At 39.6% G+C, this 26,532-nt stretch overlaps 1 protein-coding gene across 1 annotated transcript; it reads left to right on the forward strand.

Annotated features, from left to right (window-relative positions):
- Positions 1 to 1,164: 1,164 nt before the first annotated feature.
- LOC149317272 (desmoglein-2-like) lies at positions 1,165 to 25,277 on the forward strand. Its single transcript, XM_089518365.1, has 15 exons — positions 1,165 to 1,350; positions 4,813 to 4,848; positions 6,001 to 6,129; positions 7,116 to 7,277; positions 7,465 to 7,609; positions 10,193 to 10,359; positions 11,194 to 11,328; positions 11,421 to 11,606; positions 13,228 to 13,490; positions 14,024 to 14,166; positions 15,100 to 15,327; positions 17,775 to 18,002; positions 19,563 to 19,690; positions 20,556 to 20,921; positions 21,840 to 25,277. Exons 1-15 carry the CDS (start codon positions 1,165 to 1,167, stop codon positions 22,782 to 22,784), a joined length of 3,447 nt encoding a protein of 1,148 aa, XP_089374491.1. The 3' UTR covers positions 22,785 to 25,277.
- Positions 25,278 to 26,532: the final 1,255 nt, after the last annotated feature.

A 26,532-nucleotide genomic window follows, 5' to 3' on the forward strand; every position in this document is an offset into this window, starting at 1 on the left:
GTAGCTAAAATGGCTTCATTTTGCACAAAAATAGTAATAAAAGATACTCCACAGTTGTAAGATACATTAAGGTGGAAAGTAAAAGAAAAAAGGGAAGAAGAAGGCAGGAGGATACAAAAGTGCTTCTTAGATCCAAACTGAACATGGTATGAAATGCAGCTTTGTATTTAACAGGCATGATTTGTTTTTAAATGCAAATATCAACCGAAGGAAGCTCATAACTACAGGATCACTGCAGACAAAAGTAAACCATCACACCCTCACCTACAGTTCTGAGGAAAATTCATTTTCAGAAACTGGCATTTGCATTAGGAGTAGATCTCAACTGGCACTAAATGCAAATCTACATTTGACTTCTTGCTCCCATTAAAGAAGCAGTAGAGTGTAAAAAGGAACAAAAAGATTAAGGGTGTATCTACATTGTAGAAATAAAGCACTTTGACACCAAATTAACCTCCATGGCTATATGTTATGGAATTTTGGGATATGTAATTTGGTGGCATGCTAGAGCTCTCTGACAAATGTTCATAGTGTTGAGTCATGACAGTTAAAGTGGTGTCAAACTGCTTTATTGCTGCAATGTGGATGCACTCTAAGTCAAATATTGTGTATAAGGGCATTCTAGAGATGAGAAGTTGTAGTGTGTCTTAGAAATCGTCTTTTTATCAGTAATAATGCTTTTAGTATTTTTTTACACAGTGGAATTTTGCAAGAAAGGGTGATTCTGTATGACAGTTTATGTGAAGAGCTCATTTTTGTATCACTGTAAAGCTACTGTGGTAGCGCAGATTGCAATATTGAGCTCCATTTTAGAGCTTGATTTTTAAGATTGAAATCCAGCTGAAGTCAAGCCTGGGTTTGTTGCAAAAGAAATGTCTGTAATCAACAGAGTTCTAAGTGCTGCTTATGTGCAAAGGTCTATGCACTTGGAGCGCTTCCACTTTGAGATGAAGTGTGAAAGCTTTCCCTAGACCTGTACAGTGCTGGGAACAGGCATGAATCAGACGTAACTATGATATGACAGGGCTGTTTGTAATGTAAGGGCAGGGTAGGCTTTGACATGAGACAAAGAAAATGCACACAAAACAAAGAAATCCGCCCTGGAACAGAAACCTCCCCTGGGCTAGAAATGTATCATAGATACCTGCTGGGACTTGAGAAACAATGATTTACTGTGAATACACAGAACTTATCATGGAGGGCAGGGAGCTGGCCAATGAATGTATACTGCCAGTTTCTTTGATGGTATATTTCCCTGCCTTTAGAGTCCGTGATGGCATTGTGTCTTTCCATGCTAAAAACACTGGAAATAAAATGTATTTCCCAACATCTCAAACAATAAAGAAGAAGGTATAAGTACTACTTTTTTATTTACAGTCTGTCTTTGTCGTGACATATTTATGCCATGTCATAAATATGATATTTGTGATTAGAGAACTTCCTTATTAAAAGGAATGTAATCAAAATAAAGAGCCTAAATACTCTAAAGGCACCAGATCCCATTTGTTCTTGGAAGCTAAGCAGGATCAGTCCTGGTTAGTACTTGGATGGGAGACTGCTAATGAAGACCAGTTGCTCTGGCTATATTTCTGAGTATTCTTTGCCTAAGAAAACCCTATGAAATTCATGGGATAAGAAGGCCCATGCACATACAGCAAAATCAGTGTTGAATAAATGAAAAGTGGTTAACGCAATTCTTTATTATAATTAATGTTGAACACAACACAAACTGCTGTTTTTAAAAAACCCATACTAGATCTTCTAAAATCTAGTCTTTATGTAGCCTACTTGTTGCAATGTGCCTTCAAGTCATTTATGACCTAAGATGACCCTATCATGGGTTTTTGTTGACAAAATTTGTTCAAAGAAGGCTTCTGAGAACAGTTCTCAGAAATGGCGCCCTCTGGGACGGAACGGGGACGCAACTGGAACACCCGGCGGCAAAAGCGGCATTCCAGCATGCGATAAAATGGGGTTCTTGGCCCCATCCCGTTCTGTGCGTGCCCCCCCACACGCACGTTTAGAACACACTGGGCCTGTTTCAGGGCTACGATAAACTCCAAAATGAAAAATCAAGATTTGATATTTGAAATTTATACCTTTTAAAAAATAATTTCAAACCATGGATGCTCAAATCCGTGTATAAAAAATCAGTGTATAAGAAGAGCCGACTGTACCAAGTTCTTTACACAGCTCTTGGTTAAACTGTGGAATTGACTGCCACAGGATGTAACAATGCCTAACAAACTCTCCCAAAACAATTAAATAAATTCTTGGAGATGAGGGCCAATGCAGTAAGCCTCTGTATCTCAGTTTCTGGGGAACATAAGGAGGAAGGGTATAGTTGCGTTTATGTCTAGCTTAGGGGTTTCCTAGAGGCAACTGAACAGCTCCTGTGGGAATAGAATGCTGGACTTCATAGGCTTCAGTGCAGTCCAGTGTGACTCCTGTAGTTTCCTCTTTATATATTTTAATTTTTGAGGATAGTAACTATGCTCTTCCATGAGCTATGATTTTGGGTCTAAGTCAGGATTTGAGGGGAAGGCTGGATAAAATAGGCCCTAGCAGGTTTCTGTGGCTGCAGTGCCAATGCTCTAAGATTGTACATTTAATTTTTTACAATACCACATAGCAATACTAAGTAAGGAGCATTGTGGGAAATTAAAAGGTAGCTTGATAGCTTGGCACTGCTTGGGATTCTTGGACAGAAATATTTAGACAGAGCGGGGGCTCAAGTACTACTGGGCCTTGCTGGGATGATGGGGCCTTGGCAGCTGCCCATTGATGTTAGGTGTGGATTCTGGCTCTCTTATCAGCTTGTCAGAGCCTGCAAAAGTTACCTTCTGGAATGATAGTTCCCAGAATTCCAGCCAGCATGTGCAATCCATGTAGATTCTAGGAGCTGTAGGTCCCAAAAGCATATTTCTCCTATTCAACTGCTCATATTTTTTCTGGATAGTGCCTAAGCACAGCTTAGCTTGCTCAGTTATTGCAGAAATGCCTGCCATACATAGTTGGAGTTACATATGTGTGTTGTATTTGGGTCTTTTGGATTTCTTGGTGGGATTGGCATTTGCATTGGATTCACACAAGCACCTCTACCTCCAGTGACTGCTTCATTCATATGTAGCCTAACAGAAGTGCATAAGATTGATTGTAGTCTGAGAAATGAACTGTGTTGAATATAAAGTCAGGCTTAACTCAGCTAGATTCACTAGCTGACCACTGTAATCTTGGTCTTTGTTTATAATGTGTATAATAATATGTTTCTACCTTACAAGGCTGCTGAATTTATTACTGAGATAAAGTATGAGTGAGGTTTGTTGATTGCCATAAAAGACTAGAGAAATCAGTGATAAAGTTTTAGAACAACCTTCCTCAACTTGATACCCTCCAGTCATGTTGGACCTCCAGCCTTCCCAGCCGAGCTGGAGATTATAGAAGCTGTTTGTAAACATATCTAGACCACACATTGGAGAAGATACTTTAAAAACATAGTCAGGCCTCCTTTCCTAGAATTCCCCAGTCCACCAGCCAGAGTTTGGTACAAAAGAGAATTAAAAGAATATATTTGTAGATTCAGATCTACATTCTGCCTTCCCCTGTTTTAGAATATGTATTTTAAAATGTAATAAGTGTTTTCCCAAATACTTCTCTTATCTGCACTGAAGCAGCATAATTTGTAGAACAGTATACAGTCGACTCTCCATATTCGTATCTTTGACACTCATGGTTTTGATTATTTGTGAGGTCATGGCTATGTGCAAGCTCACTCCTCCTCCTCCTCCTCCTCCTCCTCCTCCTCCCTCTCAGGCTACCCCCCTCAGGAACAAAGCCCAGGAGGCAGGGGGAAGCTGGGAAGGGTGTGTGTGCCAAATCCTGTGGCTTTCCCAATGGGGTGGCTGTCTTCCCCAGGCAGCTATCACATCAAAAAAAGAGGGAGAAGGATTGATTCCTCTCACTCCTCTCCCAGTGGGATAGCTGTCTGGGGAAGATAGCTATTCCACCTGAGAAGGGATGGGGAGTAGTCACAGTTTTTCTACATCCACGGGGTCTTGTTCCCCTAACCCCCACGAACATGGAGGGCCGGCTGTACTTAAATATCTGCATATGATTTCATTCAACTTTCTTTTGCTCCTGCTCCACATAATCAGCTTCTGGGCTTTACAGAAGGAGGAGAGGATGAACTCAGCAGAGGGCTGCCATTTTGGCAGCAGACTTTATTTGTATCTTGCAGCCTCGCCCTGAGTTCAAAGACAGAATTCTCAGAACGTATTTGTTCATGGCAAAAAGTTAGTGAAGTATTCTGTTTCATGGATCTTAAATCTAAAACCATACTTTGATTTTTTAAATAAATAAAGTAAATAAAAAAATTCTTTAAGACTAACAATTCTGTTTTGTTTATTTTTATTTTTAGTAAGTGGGAAGAAATATATTTATTGGATTTCCTTGCCATTGCAATTTGCCATTGCAGTGATGTACAATGCCATATTGTTTTAATAATAATAATTTGTTTTATTTATATACCGCTTTTCCAAAGATCATAGCGGTGAACAGCAAGTAAGCTAATTAGCAAGTAAGCTAATTTGCCCCCAACAGTCTGGGTACTCATTTTAGCGACCTCGGAAGGATGCAAGCCTGAGTCGAGCTTGGGCCCTTTTGCTGGTCTTGAACTCGCAACCTTGTGGTTTTGAGTGAATGGCTGCAGTACAGGCATTTAACCACTGCGCCACCAGGGCTCCATGTTGTTGTTCTGAGCTTTTTAAATGTGCATGTATAACTTTAATTTGTCTTTGTTTTTGTTTTTTGCAGAGCTGTGTTATCTTTGGAAATGGACTCCATCTAGAGGTATAAGTTTGTATGGAATTGTAGTGAATAGAAAAGCCATTCTGTAAATATTGCTAGCTGCAGTGGTGGCAGGTGTCTCGCATGTCACAGGCGAAACTGCCTTGGATTTTCCATACTTTGGAGAAGTTATCAAAGTTTCTGAATTCTTTCCCCAAATTAGGTAGAGTCTGAACTAAAACCCAGGGTGGATTCACCACCTCATTAACACAGGCACCATCAGCTACTATTGATTAACTTTTGTGTATCACATAAGTGGCATAAAAGATGCTTGGGTGATTTGCCATTGAACCAGTGGTGGTGAATGGGTATGGAAAATGGTATCACAGAACACACATGAGACACTTCAGGAAAGATTAAGTACTGTTTTGTGTTGATTTGTGCCCAAAACCTGTATGCCATCCATGTGGCAAAATGTTCTAGAATCTGTATATAGAAAATAGACAAGTTAAAGTCAACATTATTATTATTATTATTATTATTATTATTATTATTATTATTATTGCTACTACTACTACTACATATCTGGTGTCAAAGAGGATAGGCAGACTCCACCTTATTCCTGGTGCATGTGTATTTTCAACACACAAACACCTGTATTGGTATTAATTTGAGAGATTCTTTTCCTGTACATTTGCTAACTGCTGCAGTCTGTCTAAACATCTCTGGGACCTGTATTTTTTAGAATACATTATTTAAATATGTCTTTATCTGTAGTGATTTATTGAATGTGCAAGTAAATAAACAATTGATAGGTTTACTTGGAAATATGTTTCACTGGGTTCGGTGGGATGTAACCCTTTCTGAAATGTACATAGAATCACATATGCTATAGCAATTCAGGCATACTTACTAGGGCAGCCTTTCCAAACCTTGTGCCCTCCCGATGTATTGAACTACATGTTCTATCATTGCAAACCAGCATGGCTATTTCCAAGATCTCTGGGAATGATAGGAATTGTCATCATACACATCTGGTTGGTGCCAGATTTATAGAGGCTATATTAGAGTGTAAGACCCATTAGCCATAGTGAGATTTAATTCTGAGAAAACACATAGGATTGTGCTGTTAATCTGTATTTCAGTATGTGTGCACTTGGCAAAATTTTCACTGGATTCCCAAAGGGCTACAAATGAAATTTGGTTTCTTGACAGATTCTTGGTGGCAGAAATGACCAGCAAGTCAGTAAGAACAGCCTACTTCGGCAAAAACGAGAATGGATTGTCCCTCCTGCAGTCATCTGGGAAGAGCGTGACAATTTCAAAAAGAATCCAATTGCTAGAGTAAGTTACAAATACATGAAAGCCTGACTGGTATGGAATAGGCTTATTGTGGAAGAAGATATTTCTTTGTCACTATTCTATTGTGCCAGCTATGTAATGAAACAATATTGGTGCCAGTAGGTGTCCCATCCCCTGCACAAACTCACTGTACTTACTTCTAAGCCCTCTCATGCCTTTCTTCCCTAATACATATCCCTATCTATGACATCTGTTTCTCCCATTCTGCCACCTCACCTACTCTTTCTGAGGATTGCACACTTTCTCACTTACTATACCTTAAGCATGGAGCTTTTCAGGGGTTGGAAAAATCAGTAGTCATGTTGGCTATGGGCTTCTTGGACCTGTGCTCCAAAAAAAACAATGCCCTGGTGCTCTTCCATAATATCTAAATGATCTCTAAATTAAAGAGGGGTAGTCTTATACGGTGAGTACATCCCAAACTATATTTTAACTGGAAAAGTTGGGCATCGTCTTATATGCCCAGTTGTCTTATACGTCGGAAAATATGGTAATTGTTTTATTTATATATATATATATATAGAGAGAGAGAGAGAGAGAGAGAGAGAGAGAGAGAGAGAATTGTGATCTAGTTGAGCACCTCTGGCTGTTCTGTCACACATGTGGGAGCTTTAAAAAGTTTTTTGTTTGTTTGTTTGTTTGTTTTTGGCAATAGTTCTCAGTCTAAGAACTGTAGTCCAAAAAATAAAATTTTCAAATTCTGATCTCTACTTAATTTTCTAGTAAACCTACACTGACCTTTTAATATGTTAGCAACTTTCAAATTATGTAATGTTTTATGCATGATATGTGTTCACGATATATACTGCTTTATAACATATTAAATATCTAAGAAATATAGAGCTACACACAGCTTCATCTTGTGGGTTTTTTTTTTCTTCAAAAAGAGTATTTGCATTGTTTTCCAGAAATATTTAATCTGCACCGACCAATTGCCACTGAACTTTTCTTCTTCATGTTCTTTGCAGATACGATCTGATCGTGAAGGTGAACCAGGGTTAGTTATTACTTACACCATTTCTGGCCAAGGAGTCACAGAACCACCATATCAGTTATTTGTGATTAATGGAAAAACTGGAGACCTGAACATAACTGGAATAGTTGATCGGGAACAAACACCAATGTTGCATGTAAGTGAAGCAAATGGACTTTTTCCCATTAAGCACCTTCGGATTCGTACCAATTGCCATATCTTGACTTTTTCCATTTTCTGAGGGGAAGATGAATAAATGAATGAGCAAACAAGCAAGCAGCATACTTTCCAATGTTATGGCTGCTTTTACCTTACTTTCACTTATTTATGCATTTTTATTCCAGCTGAAAGGATACGCATTGGATCAAAATGGTGCAAACTTGGAAAAACCATTAGACCTACGAATTAAAGTTCTGGATATAAATGACAACAGCCCAGTATTTTCACAGGAAGTTTTTTCAGGTTCTGTTGAAGAACTGTCCACAATAGGTAAGTCCTAGAAATGTATTTATATTTTCATTCTGACTCAGCAGCCACTTTCATATTGCATAGCTAATTTGAATTTGTTGTATTTCTCTTAAGTATCTGTCTCTTCAGTCCCCATTTGAAACTTGTGTAGTCCTAATTGTTTTTCAGATTCTGCCCATGTGTACCTGTTTTCACTGATTTAAAAACATTTGTGAAAATCACAGACATTTGAATTTAGATAGGTTGGTATAATGGATATGAGAAAATGCTAAAAGATCTAGTGCAAAGTAAATCAGCATTAGCCACAAGATGAAACGGGGGGGGGAAACAGATTATCTTTCATTTCATGACACCTATCCAAAAGTCATGGTGGAGAAAGGGAAGTGAATTTGACTAAAATTTTAATGTGTGTTCATGACTAAATACTCATAATGCAGAATGGGGTGAAAGAATCTTTAACTGTACTATTGCAGAGAGAAGGTGAGGATTTTTAACGCTTGCTTGCAAGCCAAATGCTGTCTTGAAGGCTTCCCTACACACTGCTGCAATTACAGCATGAATAAGGCTGGGATAGACAGGATATGCTATGTTTCTGTTTGCAGCTGGTTATGTACTTCTTCAGACCTGGCCCCCAGTCATGATGAAGTGCAAGAGTGCACCCAGCCTTCCCACATGTATAATGTTCTTGTCATGCTTCTGATGGCATCGTGTCTGCAAGTTTGCAATGTCTGAACAGGCTTCAAATAAATGTTTATCTACTAATTCTCTTTTGGTTAGAATTCATGGTGTTAGTGTTGATATTGAAAGTCCTAAATGGTTTGGAACTCGATAGTTGAAGGAACACCTTTCCCTATGTATACCTACCATATATACTCATCTTTAAATGGAAAAAATTAAACCCTAAAATGGGCTTCAAAATCCTAGGTAGACATATATACAGTATAGTAATACTTTTTTGTGAGCCTTGGGAAAGCTGTGGGGAAGAGAGAGATGAGAGAAATCAGAGGTCTGTGTCCCCCTTTTTGCAAGCCATCAGCTTTGGGGAAAGTTGTGGAGAAGGAAAAGAAATTGGAGGTCTGTGGCCTGTTACAGACTGCCAAAATAAAGCTGCTTTGGGTCTCTTTGGAGGTATGCTATTTAAATGATGCATGGGTCCTACGAGTCCGGAGGTCGCGCCAAAGCCACACTTCATTCCTAAGCACTGGAGTGCAGCTTTGGTGCAGCTTCCGGATTCTTAGGATGCATGCATCATTTAAACAGCATACCTCCAAAGAGACCCGAAGCAGCTTTATTTTGGCAGTCTGTAACAGGCCTGTGTCTCCTTTTTTTGCAAGTCAGCAGCCTTGGAGAAGGTTGTAGGGAAGAGAGGGAAATTGGAGGTTTGTGTCCACACTTTGCATGTGACCCTTGGGAGAGGTCCAGAGAGGGAGAAGGAGCGAGCGAAGTGGTGTTCCCCCCTCCATTTAGATCCTTTGTTACATGCCCCTGAGTTGGACCCTCAACTTATCCACAGGTCATATAAAAATCCATGATTTTGCCCCCAATACCTGCCCTCGACTTATACATGAGGTTGACTTATACACAAGTATATATGATACTTGAGAACTGAAGTCTGAAGGAGAACTCCTCTAAGTTCCAATAGTCAAGGCAATGCAGAATGGGAGAACATAGAAGAATACCTTTTTGACTGTGGCACCCTAAATATAGAATGAGCTTAACACTTTGGAACTGGATAATGACTGAAACTAAGTCTAATGTCCCTGTTAAAAGTAAGAAATTTCTGTTTAGGTCATACAATTTCTTTTAACTTTGTGTTTAATATTCTGTTTGTTCCATATAGATTTTACTGTGAGTGACTTTATTTCTGTTTTGTTCTGTTTATTAAGTTGTCATTGTTTTTAAACTGGACCAAAAAAAATTATTTATATTTCATACTTCAGTTTTAAAGTTTATTTCTTCATAGTCGAATCCTATATGTAATGATCCACCAATAGGGTGTGTTATGTTTCTACCTATTTTGCTATGTTTTGATACATTTAAAACTGTTTTAGTTTAGTGGTTTTAATATAGGGGTGGTTTTTTTTTGTTTAATAGGTTTTTATTTTTTAGCTTTTGTACCCATAGATTTTTCTGTATATTTGTTATAATGTTTTCTATGCCATCTAGGGAACCATACTACAAGAAAGATAGGATATAAATAGGATATAAATAAAATCAGTCAATCAGTAAATAGTGAGAGTGACAATTACAGTCGTCCCTCCCCATTCACGGGGGGGGGGTCTGTTCCAGACCATCATCACCCCGTGAATGAGAAAAAATGCAGATAGTCAAGCCCCATTGACTATGGTGGTGGTGCGCACCACGAGAACTCCCACCATTTTTTTCTGCCTGGCTTGCCGTTCGTGGAAACTCAAAACTGCGAACAGGAAGTCCATGGATGGGGAGGGACAACTGTATATACCAGGATAAGTATCTTTAGGATTTAGGTGTCTAGTGCACACTGTTTGACCAAGCACCTGTATTCAAACGAAATGTTTTATTTGTGGTAGATTGTTTGGAAACCTTCAGCATCACTCTATGACAGTGCTTTCTTTGAATTTTTAGGTACTGTTGTGATGAAGATAACTGCAACTGATGCAGATGAGCCTGGTACCCTTAATTCCAAAATTGCTTACAGGATTGTTTCACAGCAACCTGATCAGCCTCCAGCATTTATAATTAACAAAGCAACAGGCGAGGTTCGGACTGCTGTCTTCCAACTTGACAGAGAGGTACCCTTTTCTTGTTATCTTTTAATAACTATCTATCTTACATTATCTGGAATTGCATTTATGGGTGAGCTTTTATGGGTTTTTCAATTGCCTTTGTCAAACACTGGGTTGGATCCAAATTTTTCATTCCTTGGAAAGGTTCCTGGAAGTTCTTAAACCACAATCCAGTGGTGGAGTAAAGGAATAGGAAGACAGTCCCTGCTATCTCCTGTCATGTTGCTTCAAATCTCCAAAATAACTTTTCAGGATACATGGGGGGCACTATAAGAGGAGGGAAGAATTACAAAAATAACCTCCCTGCCTCCTTCTGCCAGTCCAGAAGGAACTCCACTGAATGCTAGACTGGACCAAACATAAATAATCTGATGTCTAAATATAGCTCACTGCCAGCTACAGAAGCAGTGTTTCTCATCTTTTGGTCCTCCAGGTATTTTAAACTTTAACTCTCAGAATCCCAGACCATTAGCCATGGTGGTTGGGACTTCTGGGAGATAAACTGCAAAACATCTAAATGACCAAAGTTTAAGTACCCACTGCTTTAACACCTAAATTCAATTGTTAATCCATCAAAATCTAGTTATTGGTCCCAGGTTACTCCAGAATTTTAAATGGGACCAATGCATTGACTATTGGAGTATGTTACTTCTGCTTTGTTGCATCACCATTAAGCAGCAAATGGCAAAAAAAATGTTCTAACATGATGCTGTGACTGAGATAGAAGAAAAGATTTCAATCAATAGATTAGTTGCAACCTTTTTCCCCCTGGCTGTTTTTGGTTGGAGCAGGAGCTGTGGCACTTGACTGAATTTTCTTACAAAGGTACATGTCTTTCAGGCACAAAGTAGCTACACTTTAATTGTGGAAGCAAAAGACCAAGATGGAAAAGAAAATGGGAATGGTCAGCAGACTACTCTACAGATCAAGATTTTGGATGTCAATGACAATGTTCCTGTTCTTGAAAAAGACACGGTAAAGTAAATTGTTTTGTGGTTATGCACAAATACACTCCCTTTCTGCCCTGATAAATTGGATGAAATACTAAAAGGATTGTTTGTTTGCAGTATGAAGGAAGTGTTAAGGAAAATACAGCTAATGTGGAAATTATGCGATTGAAGGCCTTTGACAGAGATGAGGAATTCTCCGATAACTGGCTGGCACAGTTCACAATTTTGTCTGGCAATGAAGGAGGCTATTTCCATATAGAAACAGATCAGCAAACCAATGAAGGCATTTTGACACTGGTTAAGGTTAGTGTTTCTTATTAAGAGGCTTGGGGATGCCCTCTGCATATAGAACACCTGTCCCATACACTTATGACTTCTTTTACACATGAAGATTGCTTGAATGGGTGCAGTAAAACTTAGATTCTACTACATTACATCTCTTGGCATTGTCTCTGGTGGTGAGTGGGAAGTAGTTCAGGGGAGCAATCCTTCTGTGCTCTAGTTCAGTGATGGCGAACCTATGGCACGCCCTCTCTGTGGGCACATGCGCCGTCACCCCAGCACAGAGTTTTTTACTAGAAAGCCAGAGGAACATGGCACTTTGCAATTAATAAGTGGGTTTTGGGTTGCAGTTTGGGCACTCGGCCTCAAAAAGGTTCACCATCACTGCTCTAGTTTATGCACTTTGGCCTGTTACAGACTGCCAAAATAAAGCTGCTTTGGGTCTCTTTGGAGGTATGCTGTTTAAATGATGTATGCATCCTAAGAATCCGGAAGCTGCACCAAAGCTGCACTCCAGTGCTTAGGAATGGAGTGTGGCTTTGGCGCGACCTCCAGACTCTTAGGACCCATGCATCATTTAAATAGCATACCTCCAAAGAGACCCGAAGCAGCTTTATTCTGGCAGTCTGTAACAGGCCATAAATAACTATACAACAGAATCCTATAGCAAATCAAATTATCTAGGCCAGAGTTGACTATTCTTATTGGCAGCGGTTTTCCAGGACCGTGGGCAGAGCAGAGGTTAGGAAAAATAATTTTTGTACTAGCAATCCCATGGCCAGATTAGCTGGTGGATTCTGGATTTTTCCAAGCTCTGAACAGAGGTCTTTCCCAGGACAGTCACTGGATTCCATCTACTGGCATGCATACACAGGTATTCTGCCCCTATTTTGAAAAATCTGGAAATGGGAACTTATAGAAGTGAATGTGGGTGGTGGTAATTACATACAAGTTCCATGCCAGTGAACAGCCTGCTGTTTGCTTTGCTTTACTTATATTACATAGGATTACTATTTAATGACTGAACAGTTTGAATAGAAAACATGAAGAAAACTTAAATGATATGGATTTGTCTTTATTATGTCAATATGAATAACAATAAACCAAAATATTTTTGTAATGTTCTACTAAATTAAAGACATATTGGGGCTTCTATTTGTGGTCAAAAACAGTCAGAAGTCAAGTGAAATTGCATGAGGCTTTTGAAGGCCAAACCATGAGGCATTTTTGATAAGTGAAAATGAAACTGAAATTACTAGTTTGGTTTGGCTGCAGTTGGTTTGCTAGAACAAGGATGAGGACCATCAGCCCTTCAGTTGCTGATAAACTTTTACTACCTTCAGTTTTTGATAAACTTTTACTCCTATAATCCTTCAGTCATGACCACATTGGCTGGAGCTGATGGGAATAAGAGTCCAACACTATCCAGAGAATGTTCCCCAGCATTTGTCTGAGTGGAGTACTAATTTGTTTGAGTGGAGTACAGCTGTTTGCAGTGTGGGTTTGTTTGGAATAGTTCAAGCCAAATTCACTCTTTTTATCAAGGAAGGTCTTAAGCATGGAACATTTATTCATTCTTCAATTTAGAATTTACAGTATGCATATTCTCATTTGAGTTAATTTTTCCTTGTTGTCATTGTAGGAAATTAATTATGAAGACCTGAAGAGTGCTGACTTGAATATTGTTGTTGCTAACAAAGCAGCATATCACCAATCAATTATTAATCAAGGTTTTCAAGCAAAATCAATTCCAATTAAAATAAATGTGGAAAATGTGAGAGAAGGCCCTGTATTTAAGCCTCAAACATTGGTGATTAAAAGAAATGAAAAAATGACAGTCGACCAGATTATTGGGAGTTTTCAAGCTTATGATGAAGACACTGGGAGGATAGCAGAAAATGTCAGGTGAAATTCCTTTCTTTGTCATATCAGTTTGTAACAATCAGTAAACTAATTGATATTTCCTATGTGAGAGCTATACCAGGTCATACCAGAGGAGGATCAAGTCCAACATTTTGTTCCCATAGTGTCAGCCAGCTATCTGCAGGAAGCCTCCAAGAAGGATGAAATACATTTACACCCCCCTTTTGCACAGCCTTGGAATTCGCGTCTGCACTTATATGTGAGCGGCAAACAAAGGGGGAACATAATGGGGCATGTGTCCCATTATGATGGGGCTTCAACAATAGGTGGGTTTCAATTTTCACAGGGAGGTGTCCACAACTGTAGATGCATATCTTGCCTTGCACTCCTATTTCAGACACATAATTTTTAAATGTGGACAATAAGTTCCAAGATGTTGCAAAAAACAAAGAAAAAGCAGATGAAGATGTTTTACTGTCTACCAGAACTACCAAGCTTGTGTGACTGTGAACCAAAAATGCCTTCTATATTCTGATTTCTGTAAACATTCTAACACATGTGTAAAATTTTCACAGGTATGCCAAAGATAAGGATGTTGCAAACTGGTTCATAATAGATTCCAAAACATCTGAAATTAAACTGATTAAGGTGCCAGACTATGAATCACCATTTGTTTTCAATGGTACTTACACTGCAACAATTTTGGCCATAAGTAACGGTGAGTTGATTACCTTTTCTCTTCTTCTTTAAGAATCCATCAACATTTCATTCATGGCATACTAAAGGCCATCTATCCAGTATGTTAGCTGATCTGGAAAGTGCAAGCTATGCTTACTAACTAGCCATTGTTTGTGGTTGCTCCACATGGCTCCCTCCACCTCCCTCAGAATGCTGTGATATTTACATAGGCCTTGGGAGATACTCAGGGACCTACTCTCATTTGAAGTGTGGCATATTAGGCAGCAATTGAAAGTGAGATTCTCTTCCTCTGCTCTGAATAAACTAATCTTATTCCTCCTCCAGAACAATGCATAAATGAGAACTCGGGGTTGCAAATCTGCTGCTAGCATCATCTTGATTGAATGCCTAATATGGTACCACATCCCCATTTTGTTCTGTTGTGTATTAGTATGGTGCAAGCTGCTGTTCAGCTTCACTGACATGGTTCTGCACTTCCTGATGCCAAAATCTTGTACAGCTGTCTTTTAGTCTACAGAGCCTAAATAAATGAAGTAACACTAAAGCAGCAAATTCTATGAGTTTACGAGTCTTTTACACTCTACAGTTATAGTACTGTGATTCCATTTAAATTGCTGTGGCAACATTCTATGGAATCCTGGGATTTGCAGTTTACAGAGCAATATTTAAAATTCTCAAGTCACTCAGCAAATTTTATAGGATGGAACCATGGCAGTTAAATTGGAATCAGAACTATAAATATATTGTTCAAAAGAGCCCAGATCATTTCCAAGCAAATGTGTTCCCAAGTACAGAATGTCTTATTTCCAACCATGCTTTCCAACATTACAGCTCCAAATACTGAGTTCATATTAAAACTTTCTGTCATGTCAAGGAAATAAATAAATTCCTTTGAAAAGATTTGTAGTCATTCATTGAAAAATACCAACGTTTTGTCTTTCATATTTTGCAGACATCCCTTCACAAACAGCCACAGGTACCATTGTAATTGAAGTACAGGATTTTAATGACCACTGTCCAACTCTAGTGACTCGAGAGACAACTGTCTGTACAGATACAAAGTTCATTAACGTCACTGCTGAGGATCGAGACACTCATCCAAATGGTGGCCCTTTTACTTTCACTATCATTGATGACTCTGAAAGGATGTCATACAGATGGATAATTGGCCAGGTGGATGGTAAGAGGCAGTGTCACACATTTAACAGAGATTGAGTGACTGTTGCTATTAGACTTGGAATGATAAACATTAACTATTAGTCAATGCTCAGAAGGCCTACTGTTTTAACTATGCGTGAACATGTATTTTATAGTGTTCAAAACCTAGAAATGTGTTTCTGGAAATCTGATTAGCTTATCTTAATAAAGTTGTCCCTCTGTATCCATGGATTCAACCAACCATGGTTTAAAAATATTCACACATACCATATATACTCAAATTTATACCCCAAAATTGCCCCTAATATCTTGGGTAGACTTTATAGAAGGGTCAACGCAGCAATGGTGCTTAGTAAGGTCTTACAGCAAGTAAGCCTGATACCCCAGTCTTCATTGAATTCCTCCCCCTCCTGTTTGTTTGCAAGCCTTTGCTTCCTATCCTATCGGAAAAACTCCCCTTTGAAATGCATTTGCCCAGTCCGTTTGCAAGCCTTTCCTTCCCTGGTCCGTTTGCAAACCTTTGTTTCCTATGGGGAAAACTCCCCATTGAAAAGCACTTCCCTGGTCCCTTTGCAAGCCTTTGCATCCTATGGTGAAAACTCCCCGTTGAAAAGCACTTACCTGGTGCATTTTGCAAGCCTTTGCTTCCTGTGGAAACAACTCTCCATTTAAATCCATTTGCTTCCTAGAGGTCCAGAGAAGGAGATGGAGGGACAGAAGTGGTATTTCCCCCTTTCCGTCCTTCCTCATGGCCCCTAAGTTTTACCCTCTACTTATCCACAGGTCATATCAAAATCCAGGATTTTGACCCTGAAACTTTCCCTCGACTTATACATGAGGTCGACTTATAAACAAGTATATATGGTAATTCCAAAAAGGAAACCTTGGTGGGATACAGACGGGCAAAAAGGGGTGTGTTCATGACGTCATGAAGGTATAGCCTTCAGACGGCCCTTACCTGAATGCCGCCATGAACACGCTGCCCGCACACCCCAAGCGGGAAGAAGCGGCATTAAAAAGGTGCTGCTTTTCCCCGCTTCTTTTCTATATACTGCGCACCTGCGCAGCTCCGTCTAGAAGCTTTTACACCGGTACGCCAGAATTGTTACGCCGCTAATTTAAGTTGCCCATTTAAAAGCTCCGTGTCTGCTGCGTCGCATAATGAGTCGGGGTCCTGGAACATGCGCAGTTTGCACCGAGGCTCTAATTAGAGCGTCAGATGCCATGCAGATGTGGAAGCTGCAGTACAGCTGCACTCTATTTTAATGCTCGTAACCCTAACCCTAGAGCAACATGTACACATGCGCTGCTAGAATTGGGGAAAGTTTGGAATTTAAAGTGAACTCCTACACACATTCCTGTGCCATTTTCACCTAACAATAAAAAACCCCTAAAACTTTAAATATTTACATATGTACAAGGGAGGTGATGGGGGATGGCAGGGGAACAGCGGTGGCAGCGGCGACAGCTGTGGCTGTGCATTGCAGATTCAGCAAGAGCGTGGGGACCAAAGGAGAGGAGGCATCCATGATGCTGGTGACACTACCAACGTGCAAGCGGACAAGGATGCCAACACCAGCTGATCACCAGCTGGCAGGAGACCACCATTGTTCTTGGGCAGGGCGAGGGATAAAGTTTAAAGGGGCCTGGGCGCTTTAAATGTGCACATAGGCTTTCTGCCGCCGGTGCTGAGCACCGCAGCTGCGCATCCGCCAGCCGGCAAAAGAAAAAAAAAGCCTCGTTTTTGGCCGCCCGTGCGGAAGCTGCCTCTCTCTTTGCAGCGTCCTCCGAGGCGGCGGTATGGAAACTGCGGGTCAGAAACGGCCCCAGGTGAGGCGTCTTCACTGCCCCCCATGTGGAAGCCCCATACACCTGAGCCACGCCCCCGGGGCGGGCGGTCTGGAGGCTCCGTATTCAGCAGAATACACCTCCAAGACGTCTTCCCCTGCCCGTCTGTACCCCGCCCTTGATTTTTGCTTTTTATATAAGCGACACCATTTTACTACTGTTTTATATAATAGTATTTGAATATCCACAGATTTTGGTATTCAGGGGTGGTCCTGGAACCAAACCACGGTGAATACCAAAGTATATATGTCTAGACCACATTTATTTCCTATATACGTCCCCCATTCTTCCCCCCTTCTTTTGTAGTTATACAAAATCCAGTTCATTTTTGTTTTTAAATAAGAGAAATCAAATATGCATTAATTTTAACGTTAAACTCTAAAACAAAGAATGCAGTTTTCATAGTGTTTTCCATCAATCACAAAAGAGCAGATGTGTCTTCACATAGCATGACTTTGTTCTTTAGAACATTTAACAAGTAACCTGGAAATCAGTGCTTTTCCTCATAATATTCCAATGGGTTGTTGTTTTTGTTAATTGAAAGGATGGATTTTATTTCACCCTCTTGTATTCCTTTGTTATAGCTTAGTTGTTGTCACTGTTGTTTTCTTTCTTGCAAAGGAACTAGAGCACAGTTGGTGCCACAGAATGTGAATCCTGGAACATACGAAGTTCCACTCTTAGTGAAAGATAACCAAGGCTTGAGTTGTCCTGAACCACAGATCCTAAAGGTGCAGGTTTGCGATTGTGTAGATGGTGCTGGTTGCCAAGAAGCAATTGTTGGTTCCTCCGTTGTCCTTGGACCCGCAGCAATTGCACTGATCATTTTGGCATTATTGTTGCTGCTGCGTAAGTAACTTCTTTTTCTGTAAACATTGAAAACTGAGTTGAGAAGTGTTACTTTTTAGACTGCAGCTCCTAGAATTCCTAGCCTGTGTTGCCATAAAAGTATTTTCTACAAACTCAGAATTGTAGCTAATGCTTTGTTTCCCGTGAGCCTCTGGCAGAATTGTTCCTTCATTAAGTGGCTTGCAATGTAGTTTTTTTAATAAAAAAATAGACTCTAAGCACAAACCAACAATAGTTAAGCTTCTTCCTATGAACATTAGATCCACAGTAAATTAGACTGGTGGCATGTCTAGTCTAGTGTTCTGTTAACACAGTGGCCAATTTAGGCTTATGGGAATCCTGTCAGAAGGATGGGAGTGAAACTAAACTGTTTCATGTTCTCCAGCAACTTATATACAGAGGCATATTGTCTCAGCTAGTGGCAGCCATATGCATTAATTCTGATTAGCTGTCATTGATGGCCCTGAACTGGGCAGTTGCATGCTCTCACATACTCATGATTTTAGCAGGATTTAATTTCATGTCGTAATTCTATTCAAGTCAAAAGGATTTAAAAGTGACTCACTTTCTGGGGCTTTTATATGATACTAGGAGGAACATGGGACAAAGTGTAATGAACACTTAGCTTATCCTTGGTTTTGATGTGTTTAGAACTTATGCTCTTTATTTCTTTTTATCTCTTGCCACAAAATGCATTTTTCTGATTCTAAGAAATGTCATCCAGCAGTTTAGCAGAAAAGCTAGGTGGGCAGCCAGAAGCCTTCTAAACTGGGTTTAGCAAGACAGGATTAGGGCACTATGTTCTGTGCACATTAAAATAATGATAATCAAAAATTGCAATTCTGCAAACTGTATAATCTGTGAAAATTACTTGTGTGTGTATTTTTAATCTGGCACAATTCTGCTTCTGTTAACCAGCATTAGGAACAGGGAGCTATACAAAACTTCCAAGGATCAAAAACCCTATTCCCTAATTGCTAGGAATATTGTTCTGCCTTTCGTCTGGAGCAGAGGTTGAAAAAGTAACTTCTTTGGACAAATTTTCCCATGAGTTGCCCAGGGGAGTCCAGAGTTTGCAGAAGTAACATTTGTTGGCTCTGGCCTGGAGTCTGTAATTTTACAAGTTGCACATTTATCTATTTTCAAGCCCTTCTTCACAGTCTTAAAGGCTAGAATCATGTTTTATGTACTGGCTAAACTAATTCTGAGGCTTTCAAGAAACATGGTTTTATACCTAATAACAGGTTAGATATTTGTATGATAATATTGGAGAGCATGTGCAGTCCTGATTATCTGCTTAACAGTGAGGCATTTGAAAAGAATGGAGATTATTTACTGATGTTAGAGCTTCATTTTCAGTTGTTCTCATTTCATTGGAATGTTAAAATGTGTGGAGCTAGCAGGACTGATATGCAGCCTGTTTGTCATACCCCAGTGTTTCTATGAAATGGCTGTGTTTATTAAAAGCAGTATATTGTTTTGAACTGATTATGGAATATTTAATTATCTAACATAGATGGATAATCGTAAACACAATTTCTTTTGACTGTTCCTTTATAGTTGTGCCTCTCTTACTGCTGGCATGTGGCTTTGGATCAGGCACTGGAAAAGGTTTTGTAGCAATACCTGATACCAGCGAAGAAATGTTACGAAACTGGAACAGTGAGGGGGCAGCTCCTGAAGACAAGGTATCTTGTGTTTTGCTTTGTTTCTTCATCTACCTACTTCAGTTTCCCACTAATCTTGCCCAGTAAATTGAATGGAACATATTCTCTACTAAGTGCACAGAAGTGGAGCCTAAACTTTTATTCTAGAGAGAGTTAAGAATAAATTATTAGGCTCCAGTCCTTTAGCCTCTTATCTGGGAGCAATCCCCCACTAAATTCAATGGGGTGTACTTCTGAGGAGACAGATATCTGATTGCATGGTAAAAATCACACAGATGCATTTGTCTTATATCAGTATAAATCTAATAGTGTAATTTATTTGCAGAATTAGAAAAAGAGAGAGATTGAATAAAAGAGAGAGACTAATATGGTTGTGAAGGTATTGGTGTGAGAGTATGAAGTGACTAGGCATACAAATCTAAACATAGTCAATTGATGATAAATCCATTTAAATCAGTGTGACCAAGCTAAAGTCTGATATGCACTCACATTACACTTGGGGAGTAACTCTCACTGGAATGAATGGGACTTACTTCTGAATAGAAATGAATAGAATTGCATTTTTCACTCCACATATCCACAGGCAGGTTCAGGATGTGAAGAAGGTAATCTCACATTAATTTCTGTAGAGCAACTGTAAAAACTAGTATGGCTGTTCCACTTAACCAGCAGAGATTCCCATTGACTTGAGGATCTGCTAGTCTCTGAGTCCTTTTATTTTGAAAGAGGCTTGGGAGGAAAATGAATAGCTGAAACTTTTGGCAATATGTTTCAGTATTGTGGTGCCAAATGAGTTTTGCTTCCTGGCTAGTCAGTCTGGTGTGTCATGTGTGTATGTGTTGATGATTCCAGCTTTTACACTTTTAATTGTTGTCTTTGATGTTAGGCAATTCTCAGTCTCGGGGCTCCCCCAGCATTGGACAATTCAGCCTCTAATATGGGACTAGTAGCAACAGGTGTAGGAGCAGGAGCGACCGGTGCAGGAGCAGCTGCAGGAGGAGGTGGAGGTGGTTCTTCTTCTGTGTTCAGAGACCAGTACATCAGCAGGGAAGAGCAAACGGCTCTCCTTTCTGGGGCAGATTATAGAGGCATGAGATTAGGAGGAACCTCAGCCACAGCAGCCGGAGGTGGCATGGCAGCTACAGGAAGCTTGGCAGCAGGAGGAACCATGACACTAGGTGCTGGAAGAACTATAGCCATGGAAAGTGGAGGCACTGTGAATGAAGATTTCTTGAGGAGTTACTTCAATGAGGTAAGATTTTGCCTTTGAGAAACATGCTTTCTTAGTCCACGTTTTTATTTTCACTTTTCATTCTGAGGCATTTAAACTTCTTCACTCTTCTTTTTATAATGATTTGTTTTTTATTAGGTTTGGGGGGTTCACCATCTTTTTCACAGTAGTGACAGTTCAGACTTGATTTGTTCTTGGTTCAGTTCATTTCTCTTTTTGGCAGCCCATGGTATCCTCAGAACTGTCCTCCAGTGCCACTTTTCAAATGAGTTGATTTTCTTCCTGTGAGCTTTCTTCACTATCCAGCTTTCAGAACCATACATACAAATTGAAATATTCAGCTACCATTTATTGTAGCCATATATAAATAATAGTTTAAATTTCAGCATATACCAGTTCTAAGTTAGACAGTCTATATGTCTGAAAAGAAAATGGTTTTTAAGGAATTATAAAAGGCAATAAAACATATTATCAGAAGTTGCTGATGTGTAAAAATAGTTGTTTGGCAAAATATAGATAGATAGATAGATAGATAGATAGATAGATAGATAGATATTGAAAAGGCATTAAATAAAATGTTTTCAGTTCCCTAGTATCCTGCTGCCAAAGTTTAACTTTGTAGTTCATGGTTTACAGGAAATTAAACTGCTGTAAACAGCAGTCCTTCAAATGTGGTTAGACTTCAACTTCTAGCATTCTTCATAGCTATGCTGCTTGAAGTTGGGAGTTGCAGTACAAAAACAGCTGGAGGGCTGCATGATTCCCTCTTCTGGTATACAGCCTACAAGACAAGGGGATACTCATGTATCATTCTGGATTAAAACCTAAAATGTTAACATGAACTGCATTGTAGTTTGAAAGGATTTGTTAAATTAGTGTTTATATTCAAAGAAATTACAGCTTCTGAACACCCAAAGTTCTTGTTCTTCCACATTTTAGAAAGCTGATGCTTTTGCTGATGAGGATGAAACACAACTTGCAAAAGACTGCCTACTAGTTTATTCTCAGGATGAAGAGAAGGATTCTGCCCGTGGCTCAGTTGGCTGCTGCAGCTTTATTGAGGATGACTTCGATGAGCACTTCCTGGATGACCTGGGAGATAAATTTAAGACTCTTGCTGAGATCTGTATGGGCAAACATGTAGGCATGGGAGTTGGGCAGCTCAGCTCCCAAGTGCCAAAAAATGCAAGTCCTAGTCTTACAGTGAATGAGTCAGATGCACAATACTTGCACCAGCAGAATGTTCTAAGTTCAGAACAAACCTATGCTTCAGGGCCAAGCTACCATTTACCCAAACCTACAGAGCGCTTTGGTTCAGGAACCGTGACTGAGGAAACAGTCACTGAGACAAAATTTACATCTAACCTGAAGCAAGCTAGGCCCATACCTGACCCTATAATTAGTAGCAGCAATGTTGTAGTAACAGAAACATCTTATGGGGCGAGACCCCCAACAGTAATCCTTGACCCTCAGTTTACGGAGAATGTGGTTGTAACAGAGAGAGTGCTTGCTCCAGCTTCTAGTTTACAGAATGTATTGGATATGCCTGCTGGAGCTTTTCCAGACCTCCCAGATTCAAAATATGTTGTGGTGAGAGAAAGGGAGAGGGTCCTTGTGCCCAGTTCTGACCTGAAGGCTCCCTTAAGCAATTTATCAGAAGGACAAAATGTGGTAGTAACTGAGACTCTGATGACACCCAGTAGTGGTAGGCAGAGCACAACAGAACCAACCACCTATTCTGACACTGAGAGGCAGGAACATGTTTTCATCTCAGAACCTTTTCTTAATCAAACCAATGCTCAGGAAGTACTGTCCTCTGGTTCTACCTTGAGTAAGTCATCAACATTTAAAAAATACAGCTCTGTGCAGTATACACGCTCATAGTGTATATTTATCCATTGTTTTTATTTACATTTAACATTGTTGGGGTTAATAGGTGACTTTTGTAAAGCTGAATAAGATACTTAACTTTCCTCAGTGTTTGATGTTACCTAAAACACGGTAGCAATCAAAGAAAATATCAGAATTAAGTATACAACCCTAAACATCTTTGCTAGGGAGCAAGCATAATTAAAAACAGTGGTATTAAAAACCCATAAGATTGTAGTGTAAAAAACATACTGCATGAGGCTACTGATAACTGTGGAGCTGGAAAGAATGCGGCTAATCAAGAATAACAGCTTGGACATCTCTCTGCTATCATAGCTTATACTTTGCAAGACACAGTCATAGTTCCTAGTAGGTGTATTCAGGATTATGGCATTTGATCGGCAAACAAGCTATTCTAATGACTTGCATCTTGTGAGTGACATATGCCAATGTAAACTGATGTATGTCTTTTTTTATGGCTGTAGAGGGAGGAATTCACAGCCTCCCTCATGCAGCAGTCTCCAGTCTGTGAAAACTGACCTGTCTCTTACTGTTCTCCCTTACAACACAGCTATGCAGCAGCCAATAGAAAGCAGCTAAGAGGAATGTGGTTACAGCCCTATTGCCAGATGCTCAATTATGAAGTTTCCTCCAGGATCTCCTTGGGTCTTCCAGAGGTTCTGATGGATAATGTCGTTGTGTTTCTGGTTATGACTCAGACACTTCTCAGCTGCCACCCCCTGCTCTCCACTGGCCACTGTGTGGTTGTGTTGGCGTGGTGTCCATAGGCAGGTGGATTTTCAGAAAGGGGCAATGGGATTTGTTTCTGTCTTGGTGGAAATGTATGTCGTTGTCTCCCCCTGCAGGATTACAGCCACTACTTTTGTAGCTAGGGCTATATAATAGCAACCACATATTCTCTAAAAAGAAAAAAAAAGTGGGTATCTCACTTTGTTCTTAAGAGTTCCTCCTCAGGATTTCGATATACTTAAAAGCAAAGATTAATGTAAAAGAGATGGCTTGAAGAAGAGAATCTTCCCAAATATTGTTTCATATAGCTAACATCTGATTTCAAATATGAGCTTGATTTATTTGCATGCAAGTATTGTTTGAAAATTTATCAAAAGAGGCCATTGCATTCTTTCTGTGGGTTTCTGGGACAGCAAGGTAAGCATTAGGAAGGCTAAAGTGCAATACATGGTTGCAGTACAGAGAGCTTTTGTTCAGATGGATAGTCAACCATGTACTCTTTTCTGGATGCTACATTCTATTTCCTTATATGTTGTTTTTCTGTCTCTTATTCCCACCACCACCACCCCAGCAACAGTCAAGTTATCATTGCATATTCCAGTGAGTATTCCCAGTCTGTTTTAAGTAAATATGCATAGAATTTTGCTATTGGGCTCATCATATAATTTGGAGTTACAAAATAGAAGCCCATAACTACAAAGTGAATTTGATCATATGAGCACAAGAGTCCTGATATTTTCATCATTCCCATTGTCCCATTCTTTTTGGCTTCATTTTGACTTTAACATATGAAATGAATTAAAATAGTGTGTTTCCATCTCAGGAATGCAGGATAGGCTGTATTTTTAACAGACCAAATAATGTAATAGCTTGGTAATATATATGTATGAGTACACAGTAGAGTAAATATGGTGTAGTGGAAAGAAAATTGGACCATAGAGAACTGAAGTCAGGCCTTTATACCACTCAGCTATGAAACTGACTTACATTGATTTTAGATCTTTTTATTGTTTGTATCATATCTATCAGGGAGTCAGGTGGGGCATATTAGTTTAAGTGTTGGACTGCAACTCAACAAGACCAGGGTTCAATTCCCCACTCAGCCATGAAACCCACTTGTGACCTAGGGCAAGTCACATGCTCTTAGCCTCAGGGGAAGGCAATGACAAAGCTCTGCTGAACAAATCCTGCTGAGAAAATCCCCTTATAGGTTCACTTTACGGCCACCATAAGCTGGAAATGACTGGAAGGTAAACAACAAAAACAAAATGATACCTGTTGTATATGAAAGCAATAAGTACAACTGACTGTTGCACTATTCACTTTTCCCCCTATCTGTCACTGTGTATGTACATAATATACCTATTTGATAAGAAGAAGCAAAGCATATCCTGGTAAATATTTTTAAGGGGGAGAGGACATAACATATTCAATGAACTTTTATTTTACAGAAAAGGTTACTGCTCATTTCAAGTTTTCCCCCCAATCAGCAACATCATCTGCAAGAAGTTGTATGCATATGAGTAGTAATGCTATATTGACACTAAAACTATATTGGTAGCCCACTAAGGATGTATATATAATTCCTGTTGTGCCTTCCAACAGATGACAAGGATTTATGGGCCTTTAACTTTGTGATCTCTTTTATTTTATGTAACTCGACTTGGCTGTGCACTGATGTCATAACTGAAAGGTGGGATCATTGTGCTGTAATTTTTTATAGAATTTCAAATAAAATACATACATTTTGTCATTGCATTATTTCAAGTAGCTGAAAAACTTTTAACTAACTAATTTAAACAGAACTGCTTTACATTTTCTGGCACAGTTTGCTAAAGGTTAATTGTTAACAAAGTGAATTTGAAAGCTATGTGTAGAAACTTGCACCAAACTTAATTCACAATTCAGCCATATTGAGTTCACTCACATTTATTCCAAAGCAATGAGTGTATCCTTAGCACAATTTCATCATTTTAAAATAGCTTTGTATTCTGTTCAGAGAAGAGAAAGAAGTGTTCTAGCAGGAAAGAAAGAAATGGAATACTGAGTTGATTATTGATCAGAGTGCTGAGACATAGGTCTAGTTCCCAGGAATATGATAAGCCTTTCAGTGAGAAAATGTCCATGTTGAGGGATGTCCTATATTACAAGTGCAATTACATGAATGACTGGGGAGAAGTCCATGGCATAATGACTTATGACATGTCTCAGATGTTCAGTGGTGCTTAATTTTGAGCAAAGATCCTTGTATTTTTATGTGCTTTCAAGTCACCTGTCAACTTATGGCCACTCCATGAATTTCACAAGGGTTCCTTAGGCAAGGAATACTCAGAGGTGATTTTCCCTGTTCCTTCCTGTGAAATACAGCCTACAGCATCTGGCATTAGTTAGTAGTCTCTCATCCAAATACTAACCAGGGCTTTAGCTTCCAGAATCAGACAGGATTGAATGTCTTTAGGGTATTTAGGTCACCAAAGATCCATATCTAGAAGTAAGCTACATTTTTCTGTTTGTTCATTGATTTTATATTCCACCTTTCACCTATGGAGGACCCAAGAACTGTACTCAGTGGGACTAACTCTCTTTATCATTATGCAAAGGACTGTGCTGTTGGTGTGATATTTCCCCACTGCACACAAACACATACTACATTTTTTCATTCCATGTCACATTACTGAGAATTGGGTGATTAGAAAATTTGGAATGAAACAGACTGCTTCAAAGGAGTGGCTTGCTGCCGCCTTTTTGAGAGCCAGATCAGGACCATGACAATCTCACACAGCGGTCCCAATCTGGCATTTTTCAGGGCCAAAAAGAAGTGGCAAAATGCTGCTTCTTTTTGGCCCACAAAAAGGGTACCCTTGCTACTACTATGGCACTTTTCCGTGCTCCTTTTGGTCAGGTGGGCGGCATGATGGGAGTGGCGTCAGGGGATGTGTTGTCCAAATCCCGCGCCAGCCCCAAACCGGCACTTACTCCCAGTCTGTACAGCCCTATTACTTTGGGAGGCTTT

This window comes from Sceloporus occidentalis, unplaced genomic scaffold, assembly GCF_023333645.1.
Source record: "Sceloporus occidentalis isolate IW3139 unplaced genomic scaffold, rSceOcc1.0.p SCAF_3, whole genome shotgun sequence".
NCBI classification, from domain to species: domain Eukaryota; kingdom Metazoa; phylum Chordata; class Lepidosauria; order Squamata; family Phrynosomatidae; genus Sceloporus; species Sceloporus occidentalis.

Excerpts from the sequence above, each read along its gene's own strand:
- LOC149317272 (XM_089518365.1), top strand. The coding sequence starts at position 1,165 with ATGATTTACTGTGAATACACAGAACTTATCATGGAGGGCAGGGAGCTG. Across the intron at positions 7,610-10,192 it reads TGAAGAACTGTCCACAATAG|GTACTGTTGTGATGAAGATA; the intron begins GTAAGTCCTAGA and ends TTGAATTTTTAG. Across the intron at positions 18,003-19,562 it reads GGCATTATTGTTGCTGCTGC|TTGTGCCTCTCTTACTGCTG; the intron begins GTAAGTAACTTC and ends GTTCCTTTATAG.